Source organism: Balearica regulorum, chromosome Z (assembly GCF_011004875.1).
Source record: "Balearica regulorum gibbericeps isolate bBalReg1 chromosome Z, bBalReg1.pri, whole genome shotgun sequence".
NCBI classification, from domain to species: Eukaryota; Metazoa; Chordata; class Aves; order Gruiformes; family Gruidae; genus Balearica; species Balearica regulorum.
The window spans coordinates 20,336,947-20,349,685 of record NC_046220.1 but is presented as its reverse complement, the minus strand read 5'-3'; the positions used below and the strand labels follow the sequence as shown (position 1 = coordinate 20,349,685).

The 12,739-nt window shown below is 39.6% G+C and overlaps 1 protein-coding gene across 3 annotated transcripts in view; it reads right to left on the bottom strand.

The window, feature by feature from the left end:
- The window catches only part of ZNF475 (zinc finger protein 475), a 29,915-nt gene that overhangs the window by 14,800 nt on the left and 2,376 nt on the right, over window positions 1-12,739 (bottom strand). For 2 of the 3 annotated variants that reach the window (XM_075740571.1, XM_075740573.1), the window contains exon 2: window positions 6,666-6,846. In XM_075740571.1, coding sequence (XP_075596686.1) covers window positions 6,666-6,846 — 181 coding nt within the window. Of the gene's footprint in view, window positions 1-2,966; window positions 3,200-6,665; window positions 6,847-12,739 lie in introns of those variants that run through there. The other variant, XM_075740570.1, reaches the window with a different exon arrangement.

Sequence of the window (12,739 nt, the reverse complement as noted above, 5' to 3'; positions counted from 1 at the left end):
ACCTCAAAGGCTTATGTGGAGGCTGTACTTCAGGCTTATGGCTTCAGGAACTCCCGTACAGTGGGCAAGGCACAACAGCGCACTGAAAGTACGGTTAATATCAGTACTCTTGTGATTGTTTATAAACATTCTGCTCAGCTCATCAGGCAGATTTTCTTGCTTTTTGGGATAATAATTCAGAAAAGAAAAAATAGACAAGAGTGGAGCTGACAATGAAACACACAAAAACTGCTCTGGGTGAAATTTCTGACAGATCTAAAGTTGTTAGGACCCCGAATCCAACTTTCAGAATGATACAGAGACTGACATCTGAATCCCACCAAAAGGCAGGGCTCATTTTTTAATGCCAAAGACTGCAGTGACTCTGCAAAGGCTGTTTAGTTTCTTCAAAACGTGTTTCTGCTCTTGAAGTGACTCTGCAATGAAGCTCAATGACTCAGTGAGGCAGATGTAGCCAAAAAATGCTTGTTATGTCTGACAAAAGGCAGAGGGGTCATAGAAGAGGAAGAGGGTTCCAAGGAGAGGAAAAGGGGACACAAAGGTGGAATTGCATGACATCCATAATCCTCAACTACCAAGCTGCTCTTCAGTAGGCCAGTACTTGATGTGAATTACAACAGCCTCCAGGGTCTTGTAGTGTATGTTGCCTGCCAACAGCTCCTAGGAGCCGGTCTGGCAATTACAAACCAATGCCCCTGTTGTTCTTCCCTCAGGCCACATGCCTTCTCCCAGCCAAAAGGAGGAGGGATGGCACTGGTTCAGCTCCACCAGCAACTCTCCTTACATTGGAGACACTAACAAGGACAGATCTGCAGGGTTTACAGAGCTTTGCGCTGTAGAACAGAAACTGAACCTTTGACTTCTGAAGATATCTATCTTCAGACAATACAATTCTCATTCTGAAGATGAAAGGGCTGCCGAGGTGCCGTTGATTGTTTTGGAAATTATTTTCACCAAAGAATGCTGGTACCTCTCCCAGTCTGAATTAACAGCCCGCCAGGGCTGGAGCCAGGAGCGTTCGTCTAATAACAGAACAATGATATTACTTCTTATTTCACTTACGCCACAAATCACACAGCTTGATAGCTTAGAAAAGAAAAGTTGCTGGTACCCATATTTCATCTTAGTGTGTATGAAGACATCCACTTCATCTGATTTGTGAGTACAATAGTAAGTGTGAATGCTCTGAGAAAAGTCACATTGGTCACACAATACATAACAGCCAGATCTAGGCCTTAAGCCTGAAGATGAAAACATACTTGAAGTATGCTTTCTTTTGTGCTATCAGAAAGCCTGCATTGCTGGTTAACAATCTGTACTGGATTTTGTAATGTGTTTTTAATAACCTCACTGACTACTTAATAAAATACTTCAGAGTAAGTAAAATAATACTAAAAGTGCTCTCTGCTGCACCTTGTTAAAGTGACTATTAATTCCTTCATGTGTTTAACCTATTCACGGATGTGCTTTGGCACTGGTTCTGCTATGTAACGTAATAACATTTCTCAAAATAGCACATTCAAACACCTTCCTCACTGCTTTCTTATGTAATACCTACTCTTCTTGCCCATACTGGCACTCTGTTATGGTCACATTTGGTACCGAGGGCAGCTTGGTATTTTATTGAAGACATCTGGCAAACCATACTTGTTTTGGCTTGACATAAAAATATGTTTTCTTTTACTGAGTTCATGACAAAGATGTGCTCCTCTAACTTATAAAATATTGAGCATGATCTGTTTATTGAGCTGCGATAAATCACGTGGTCGGTATCATTCTTAAGGAAGAAATGCTCCAAGAAGAAGGCACTTTTGGGGTGCTTTCTAAATTCAGCCAGTCTCTGCTTCCACCCAATGGCTGGATCCCTTTACATGGGAATGTCCCCTTGTAGCAGTCTAGGGCTTCATGAGCTGCACTGTCCCACAAAGGTGTGAACACTGGAGTGTTCCGTGGACTTAAGCTCAGAGTGGGAGTCAGTGAATAGTCTTGTGCCAAAGATGGACAAGGATACAAAAAAAACCCCCAAAACCAACAAACCCAAAGGAGCTACTTGATTTCTCTGATGAGTCAAGTTCAGCTGGAAGTCCTTACACTAACTAGACAAGTCTTTGATAGAGGGAAAACAAAATTTTCAAATAATTAATTTTCCTGATCAACATCACTCTGGCTTTGCTTCCAGTCAATGAGTTACTCCTCATCAAAACTCTCATTTCCTAAAAGTTGCCTGAAGCTTCAGTTTCTGAAACAGTGGGTGAATATATTCACTGAGTAGAAGGACGTGTAGCAAAATGTCCCTGTGGACAACAGAGCTCCTGACATTAAACCACCTCTCCCAGTCTCATAGATCTGTTGAAAAGCCAGATCACAGGCTGGATCCCTGTGGGATACTCTCTTGGGGATCTCCGCAGTGAAAGACCTCTAACAGCTGTGGCTCGTTTCTTTCTCACCATCACTGAATACAAAAAAACAAACATGCCATGTAAAATTGGAAATGCATGCAGAAGTTAAAACTTCTTTCAAAGGTCCAGATAGCTAAATCTGAAAGACTGTGAAAGAAGTGGGGCTGAGAACATCCCACATTTGACTGACAGAGAAGAAGACAGCACAGCAATTCAGAAAGCAACCTGGCAGAATTCTTCACTTGGGTTCTCCTGCACCAAACAAAGCATAGGGTCAGGAGAAGGAAGATGATAGTTAAGATCCCTCTCATATGCTATCCCTCTCAAACTGTGGTTTCAAGGTGATGCTACCTGACTGACAGAAATGAAGGGTCATTTTTGCTACTGCTGGGCTAAAAAAATCACCATATTTGACCTTACACTACCATTTTACACTGGAGGCTTTTGGATCATGTGGACACACTGCAGTTTTGATGCTCATGGCTCTCCAGCTGGATTTTATTTCTCTCATAGCTTGAGTGAAAGGTATGCGTGCGTGTGTGTGTATTCATGTATACACCAACACCCTCCCATCCCGACAGATATGTGTGCGTGGGGTGGGTGGGTGTGAGCATGCATGCGTATATATGCATGTGTGTTACATCCACTTCACACTGCGGGCTTCGGTTTACAGGACTTCTGGTGGATGATCAGTCTGTCTGGAAGAAAAGTACGCCCACAAATATCACATGGAACTAGCTGGTTCTGGGCGCTGATCCAGGCAGCCTCATTTAAAGAATCAAGATCATAGAAACCTTTGGCTGGAAAATAAATAAAATAAAAAAAAAAAAAAAGAAAAAGAAAGTATCAGCTTTCATTTTGGAGACCCACATTCAACTCTTCATGGAAAATATTTTCAGGAAATACCTGTTGACTGAGCCTTTCAGTTTAACCAAACCATATTGCTTTTGAAAATGAAAAAGAAAGAAAAGAAAGAAGCAAAAGAGTAAAAAATATATTAAAAAAACTCTGCTTTTTGTCCCAGGGGTTGAATTAAATTAACTTCAAACTGAATCATTTTGCATTGTATGAGAGTACAGAGAAAACATCATGCTGTGTGTTATGATATGCATTCTCAGCTAATTATTAACATCTTTGCATACATACTATTATCAGCAAATTTCACTTTTTGGCTTTACTTCAAGTTCTGTTTAATGAGCATGTGTTATCTGACCATGGCAATGGGTGGGAGCGTATAGTGCTTGAGAACATGTTCTTTGTACTGCTCTGGACAAGGGGTCCAATTTTCTTCCTGTTGAAGTCTATGCAATTTTTGCCAAGTGGAGTAAAGCTTAGGTAAGCCTAAAACCTTACAGACAGAACCTACTGTTCTTTTAAGCCACAACTTCCAGTGAGGTCATTGCACTGATGCATCTATTGTCATCTAAACACTAATCCAGTCTTACCCTCAGTTATTTTCCACTCTGGGAAGAGTGACTAGTCTGAAAGCTCAGGAGTATTCTTCAAACACTCACATCAGATGTATTTTCAAGATTTTATTTGACTATAAAAAACCCTCTTGTTTACTTTCATCTTAAAATGGACTTTTACATAGTGTTGTTTCAAAGTGATTTCCAAAAAGGCCAGGTAGGTTGCTTAACACCTGGATTTAGATCTTAAGACTTTTCATTTGAAGTGAATGCATAGAAAAACCTACCTGGCTTGATTTGAAGATGTATTTGCTTTGCCCTTCTCAAAGGGTATGACAGTACAGAAGACGACTAAAAAACTGATTTTGTCTTAACTGTTAACAGCAGACAATTTTTAAAAGCAAAGAATTTGTGCATTTAAAAATATTCCATGGTTTCTGTCATTGGCACATGATGGAGCTCTTCATTAAAGGCCCATACAGTTTTAATATGATTCATATCCAATGGTTCACATAACCACAATAAGCCTTAGATCTCTTAATATGCCTGTTCCTAATGTTCTTTTTGTTAGAAGAGCAACCAAGTAGTGTTTCTTTTCTTGGCTGAGACAAATATCCCCTTCGCTTGCAGGAAATGAATGTGTATTTTCTGTACTTTGGAAAGTTTATTGAATATTAAAAAAAAAGAGAGAATGAGAGATGACTTTCTCCTTGCAGGCATGTGTTAGGCATTCCACAAACAAAACACTGTAATCAGGGCAGTGGTTGTCTTTCCGTGACACTTGAGTTTTCAGAAAAAGATTTATGTAAGATATAAAAAGTTTTATGTAAGCAGTTAATATTTCTGAGCTTTTTTTGAACATTGGCTGTTCTATTCAACAACAGGGGTAACCCCTCCTCCGTAAGGTGAGAAACCGTGAGACATGCAGTACATGTATGTGGTCTCAAGGTCAGTTATAGCATTCACCAGATGATCGAGAGTAAGTCTTATGGAAAAAGAACAACACTGAGATTTTTTTCTCAAGGCCAGGAGCACGAGGCAACTGCAGGGGGAACAACAACTTTAGCTCAAGCTACAGAACTGATCAGACTTGCATCAGCAGGCATTTAGAGACAGATGCTGGAAGCAGGTCAGTGCCCCCTGGGGAACTGTGGGCACACAACACCTCACAGGAGATGTGCGGCGCCTGATATGACTCATTGCATAAATGAGACAATTTTCTGATTCATATCTGGGACCCTTCTGCTGGATTGTTCTCTCAAAGAGTGGTTGTCTTTCTGCTTCCACTCCCTCAAAATAAGAATAGCTCATTTCAAAATAACCTGATTTGTTCTTTCACATCCTTCTCTTTCAGATGGAATTCTCATTTTCTCCATCTTTTTTTACCACACAACATGCAATAATTAAAAAAAGCTTAACAACAAAAAGAGCATTTTTGTTGTTAACTACAATGAAAATGTCTTTTGAACCCATCTTTTACTGCAGATTCAACTGCACTGCTTGGCATCTGTTAACCAAGTCCTGATTTGATATTATTTGAGCTTTGCCCATTATTATTTTGAACAGCTGGTTAGTGTTCTCAGTGATCCTGCTCTCTTCTGTGTGTGTCTTCTGGGGACATATTTCTTTGTACTGCTGTAAACTGATCTAGTGTATGACTCTTTCACAGTGAGTTGTAGGAGAACTTGTCTACTTTTCCAGACATCAAGTTGCTGGAAATTATGGGGAATATAAAAAAAAAAAAAAGGGTGAATTAACTGCCTTTGAGTAAGTGGTCCAAACTTGGCCAAGCTGGTAGTTCAGACCAGCTGGCAGGGCCAGGGAAAGCATCCAGCTGAAATGGTGAAATAACTTTACGTGGGAATGGGGAAGACGTGGGAGCAGCTTCCAGGCAAAGCACAGATAAGATTTCCTTTTGGTCCTTCAGTGAGCACACACCTCTGGGATAAATATGGGAGCCCAGCTCTGTTGGGTGCTGGGGACTGTCAGTTTTCATTGATTTGAAGAAGTGGGATCTACGCATCTTACAAAACAGAACTCACAGCACAAGCACACATAACTGGCAGAAATAAAATGTTTGGTTTATAATGCATATATTTTTTCCCCCACCGTGTTTATATTATAATGTCTTACAAAGAAAGCATCTAAGGCTTGTAACTAAAAAGGGACCAATAACATCCACTGGATGTTCATTGTAAAAGATACTGCATTTTTATCTATAAATATATTTTAGTAAAACCTTGAAACTACAATAAATGTTATAGGTAAGTTTTAAAACTACCTTATTGTCTATCTAGTATTGTATTTCTTATTTTACCACAGAACTCTTATTTTTGAGGCCATTCACTGTTTACCATTGCTAAGTGCTAATGTCAGGCTTTTTTTATAACTGACACTGTAGGTGTAAAACCTGGCTGAAGTATCTATCCCTATGTTGCCTGGAGGGTATTTTATTTTTATGACTGTATTCATCAAGTCTGCACTTGGATGAAGTTTTGGATCCAAGTTCTTGGATGCTTTTACTCATTTTAAAATATGCCTTTCTACAGCATTGAAAGTAGTCAAAAGGTAGTGATGTAGCTGTGAAGCTAATCTTTTTGTGTTTTGATTCAGAACATATTGACACATAAAGAGGACTGTCCCAGGAGGCATGTCCCACAAGGCAACGATTACTCTTACTTCTCATGGATGCAGCACAAAATAAGAATAGGATACTTAGCAGGAAGCTTAATGGTGATGGCTACCTCCTCTTCAGAGTAAAATGGAGAAAGAAGTACTTGCAAACTAAGCTACTACTTAAGATTCTTTTTTTCTTCCACTTTCTTCCTCCCTTTTCCTCATTTGGTCTGTAGCTTACCTTGTATGAGACTAACTTCAGGCTTTTTGGGCTCTGGCCTTCTCAAGTGCTTGGGTAGCATGTCATTCTCCTGGTGCCATTTTTTCAGGCATTGTGGCTCATGGATACTAATAGATTTTGTTCCGTACTCACGGCCACATATGTAACAAAGCACTGCTGGCGGATGTCTTATCACTTGTGCCTGCAAATAACAATTGGGAAGAATATTAAATATTGCTTTCAACATTAATTTTGAATCAGAACTACTTCAGATGAAAACAATCACGTAGATTAAGAAACGGATGCACATCTGTGAAATCTGTGTAACTGTTTCTATCAGTTTCATTTTGTCTGCATTCAGTCTTGTAAGAGATATTGCTTCATTTAACTGGCCACCTGGAACAGGTAGGGTCCTTCTGCAGATACTGGGCTGAAAATTAATGTATGTCACCTAATCAATACTTAGCTATGTAGGTTTTAGCTCTTTTATTTTCACACCATCAATTTCATGGTAATGCTGACTCTTCTTGTGCAGAAGCAACTCCTCCGCTTAACCAGGTTGCTGCAGCACAGTGTCCATCTTAAATGTTGCAGCCCTTTTTTTATCAACCAAACAGAAGTAACATGGAAAGCAGCAACAAAAGCTTCCTCAGCTAAACTGCCAATGTCTAGTGCAGTGGCAGAAAGACCCCATGTCCAGGTCGAACACAGTTAAAGCGCTGTGTAGAGCCTTACCATCTCTCTTAAGTTGGACAGTGAGGGCAGCTGTCTCAAGCTTGTGATTCTGGTCCCTAACCCCCGCGTTACTTATGCCACAGATCAGACAGATGGTGGAATTCTTGGCCTTGGAAGGAACCGATCCAGGATAGTTCAGGGTAGGGAAGCAAAAGAAAGAGCTGTTGCTTGTTTATCCCAAAGGCCTCAGTGTGAACTTTGCCAGCGACTGCAGTGAGGGCAGAACTGGACTCTAAGCAAGTCATTGTTTCTGCACTGCAGATCTGCTTTTGTTTGCAGAGAAAACTAGCTCAACGAAAGAAAAAAAATCCCTCAACCCCAAACCCCACAAATACATATTCTAAGCTTGAAAAATATATAATTACTGTGGCATTGCAGATTATGGACTCAACTGTGCCCTTAGGCATGTCCTGGACTAGGCGTGGTGTCAGTACCAGCCCTGCTCCAGGAGTGGCATAAAAACGTACTGCAGAGACAGCTCTGAGGCACGCTGATGGGTCTCGCAACTGCCAGCGCTTCCTGCCCTCCTGACTGCAAATACCAGTAAGAGATGAGCTATTCCCTGCCTTTCTAAAGGTAGAGGGACAGCCATGCCAAGACCAAACACAGGAAGCCTTTCTCACTCAAACAAGAGAGGTGGGGGTTTCATTTTTTTCCTCTGCTGCTGTGTAAGACAAAGCGTAACCTGTTTCAGTATTTCTGACTCTCTGTCAGCCCATCAATGTATTCAAGAAATTCTGGGCAGCTCTTCTCGCATTTATGCTACAGTCTGAAAATGTCATTAGTGAACAATCTGCATAAGCTTTCTTTCCTGTATCACACATGTAAACTCAATTACATGAAGAAATACTACTCTACAAAGTGTATTTTTGCTGGGAAAAGTTGGACTTCATCTGGAAAGTTCTCACAGTGAATTGAAATATAACTTATCCAAAGAAAGTCTTTCCAAGGACATTTTCATCCTCTTAGCTTTCAAATGGAATTTCCTTAGCCATCTTTGATAATAAGGTATTTTATATATATATATATATATATAAAACTATATATATAAAACCTTCTCTTCCTATTCATAGCTGGATATAGTAACAGCTGTTTTAAGAATGCCTTCTAATTTTTCATTATCAGTTTTTGCCTACTTTCTTACTTCAGGTCTTGAGCTAGACATTGTCTGATTGGGAGATAAGACACTGGGTCCAGATGCAGAGTCTTCTGAAGACAGTGTATGTTTTTTTGTAGACTCTGGAGAGCTTTAGATAAGGATACTATAGTATAAACTCTTGAGGTCCAGGGACTCATTTCGGTGTGCATGCTTGTTATAGGTATGCTTACACCAATGATTTTCTAAAAACATTCTAGGTGTGCAAACACTGGGAACACATTTTCCTCTCTAGTTTTCATTAGCTGCATTCCTGCCGTTCAGTCAAATAGATTATTTACTAGCTGAAAATTAGGAAAGAGCAATTTGATTTACATTCAGTTTGTAGGGACACTTTATATGCTACCAGAATGGGAAAAAGGAATCCCAGTACAAATGGAAATCATACTTACTTAGCCTGCACTGTCACAATCATTTCCACCATATGGGGCAGTATAATAAAACCAAATGTATTGCTTCAAGGAAACTTAAAGTCCTGATATGAGACAGGTGAAAAATCACTTATAAATTAAATACTCCCAATAAATTCAACAGATGCACAGAAACATAGTTGTTAAAATCAAATAGTTTTTTATCTTAGAAATCTTTCCCTAGTGAATGGAGATAGTCTTTTATCTCCAACTGCTTTGTTCAAATCCGTTACTCTTGTCCTAAAGTAGTTGTGATGTCCTGCTATTGAACAGCTGCCAGAGACCTGCAAGACAAAAGCTAGTGATCTCCATCCAGTGCAATTTGGATACATTCCCACAGTTCTGAGATGGTCTTTTTGTTAACCTAAAGACTGAATGAGCAGTACTGTGATCCCTTGAGATCCTGACACACAGTTCGTAGGTGGGGTTTCTGATGTGACTGAGCAAAACCAGGGCTACAGCTAAATAATAGAGGATTCTGTTTTCCAAAGTGATCAGTTGGGATAGATTCATAAGTAAATCCTAGTTAGAAAAAAAAAAAAAAAGTTTAAGAAATCTGTTCAAGTAGAAATGTCTCTGTTTTATAACTTCCACAATTAAAAACTGTACAGAAACAATAGAAGAGACCAGAATTAATTAAAAGGAATCAGATCACTCTAAGAATGGAATATTTTTTCCAGGAATGTAGTGAGTTTGAACCATTACCACACATTAAATTACATATACAAATCCTTCTCTGCAAATATACATGTTAAAAAACTGAAAAATAAAACCTGATGGAGAATATCCTTATAATTAGTAGTAACAGCTCTTTCGTTACTTAACTGTGGAATCTGAGGTATGATAAGCTTTATTTGGAATTTCTACAGCTGATGATATTTATCCTTAATTTCTTTTTCTCTTCAGAGTGTGTCTATCCCAAATGTCACATCTGGAGGCCTGCAGTTTGAAACTAAACTATTTTTGGAATCACCACAATTTTCCAACCCAAACTACTCACAGGCCAGTGGCTAGGCTGTCTGCTTACTGCTTTGTTTTTCATTTTTTAAAAGGGTTGTAGGGAAGGTCTGTTCCTGAGGATATGTGTTATTATAAAAATACCTACAAATACCTAACAGTGCAGTTAGGCTTTCCTCTGGTGTCTCAGTATTTTCTTTTTTCTCCAACACTGCTAAGTATGTCTGTGTGACCATGAATGAAGTTATTTAGCTCAGAGGGCTACGCAACTATGTATTTTCAATAGACCTGGCATTACTTGAGGTTAGCTCCAGGCTGCTGTTAGGGTGTTACATGAGGTCAAATCCTCCCAGACTGCACAAAGCTTTTAATTTCTTCTTAAATATACCCCATAAGTCCTACTCCCAAGCATCTCTCCATAAATATTTATCATCCAGGACCGCACACACCCCTGCCATTCTTATTTGTTTAATTATCCATGTGTTTTAATGGGAAGAGGGGAGGCCACCTGTTCCAGCCCAGGGCTCTTGTCATAGGCTTGAGTTGCCCAAGGAACAGAGAGGTTCAGGAAAAGATTGGTACAAACACTTAGCAACAGGGTCGTGTTTTACGAAAGCAGCCCTTCCCACACATTCCCGTCTGGAAAGTAAGAGGCATTTTGCATAAGGGACAGGGACAAGCTGTGGCAAGGCTCTCAGGACCACCCAAAGATGTATTTCATAGGCTTCTGGAGTGCTTTCAGCCACTGCCTCAACAAAACAGCACACTAACATTAGGACTGGTTATAACTCTGTGTATGAAATTTCCTTGAACAAGAAGGTAATTCTGCCAGATGATGCAGGTAATTAAAGATTTTTTTTACTCCACTTGAAGCCCTAGAATATCCCATTTTACTCCTGATGTGCTATCTTTGAAAATAAATACATCAGTGTAATGAACATGGCATTAGTGTAAAAGCAGAAAGGCAGGAAGTTCAATCATTCCCAAGTTAAGTTTCATTCACACCATCCATTCACTGTCCATTCTCATCTAACTTTCTGTTTTTGCAAATATCCCAAGAAGATGTTCAAAACTGCTGCAACTGAGGCAAAGTTTATCATTGACTTCCCACCTTCACTGGGGGGCGGTGGCGCCAGATGATCTCAGGGGTCCCTTCCAACCCCTACCATTCTGTGATTATCTGATTAGAATTACACAGCATCTGAAGGAGTTTTCATTTTACTAAGTGACTAGATGACTCTATGCTAGAGCAAAATACATCATCAACGTTTTGTTGTTACACAAGTTTTTAAGACTTACACTGTGTTAAAAACACTTAAAGTTTTTAAGACTTACTGTACTGTGTTACAATACAGTAAAGGAAGATCACTGAAATCTTATTTGTAGGTAGTTAACTCCATAAGAAGAAAACAGCAGATGGCAGCACCAGATGCTAGTGATATGTCTGATAGGATTTCAGGATCAGCGTTATCTGTTGTCAAAAAACCCCTGTAACATATACCCACAGCAACTCATTAATACTCATTTACATGTAGCAGACATTTTGGCCTAAGAATAAAAAACACACTCTGCTCTAGTGCAAGTCTGAGTTTCAGTAGTTCTAGACATCACTTTCATTGGCTGAGGTATCACAGCAAAATCTCAAACGGAACTTCTGAGCTGAAGTGACCCTTGAGAGGCTCTTAAGCATAGTCTGTTGTTTGTTTTACGCAGACAGACGTGATTAACTCAGATGTGTTCATGCATTCTGAGAGCAAGGACAGTTAGTGGAAGAGATGGCATAAGGAGGCTGTTGAGTCTCCAGCTCTAAAGGCATTTAACGCCAATCTGAGTGTTTGTCAGAAATGATATGGGTCTAGTTGATCCTGTGCTTGCTAAGGGAGAGAGAGCTCCAGGACAGAGGCACAGAGGCAAAAGTGCTTGCAGTTGTAAATTTAAAATGCCTTTCACATAGTGTATGATCAAATCAGTCAGAACTTATTTTTAAAATGAGGAAAATACAGCTTTTTAATTTAAGACTTCTTTCATGGCATAAATTAATTTGACAATAGCATTACAGTTCTTAAATACACTTATATAAGGGTTGTTTTTTTTTCAGTTATTCCTTCCCTCTGATGTTTTGCTGAATTAGGACTTTAAAAAGGTACTTAAATAATTCACGGTCACAGTGAGTAGATCTGTTAAGTGAGACATGGACTGCCCCAAATGCTTTCCTGCCAGGATCAAAGCAGATGGCTATTTCACTCCACTACTAGTATTTTTAAACAGAATTAATGAGCAGCTGAGTAGCTGGTAAGGTGAGCAAAATTAAAACCATATGCTGGAAAAAGATGAAGACTGTAGACGAGACCCAGACCTTGTCCCTGTTCATAGTGAATCTGCAGTCCTTCCGTGGCCTTAGCGCTTTTCAACATCCTTCAATGTGTGGACCTTTCAAAATTTTCAACTGGAGGTGGAGATCCTCACATAGAGAATTTAAACCTATGGAAAAGATTCTTCCTTTGACCACTTCTTAGGAGCAGTCTGCCAGTCCTGCACAGCCCCTGGGATCACGGGATATTTATTTCACTCTTTCCATTCCTATCTCTGCCTTTAATGCACACCTCTGTACAAAAGTACAGCTCTAAAAATACTAAAATAAAGGACCTCAGAGAAGTAAAATCCATCATCCCTTCCTGAAAAAGTCGTTAATAATAAAGGCCTTCAGAGTCAATTACAAACTGCAAGCTGTACAGCCTCATTAGTTCTGCTGCAAGAGATGAACTGTAACTGCTTGGAAGTAAATGAGTAAACCTGTTGTTCATACGGAAGGAAGAACAGATTTGAACACATTTCAC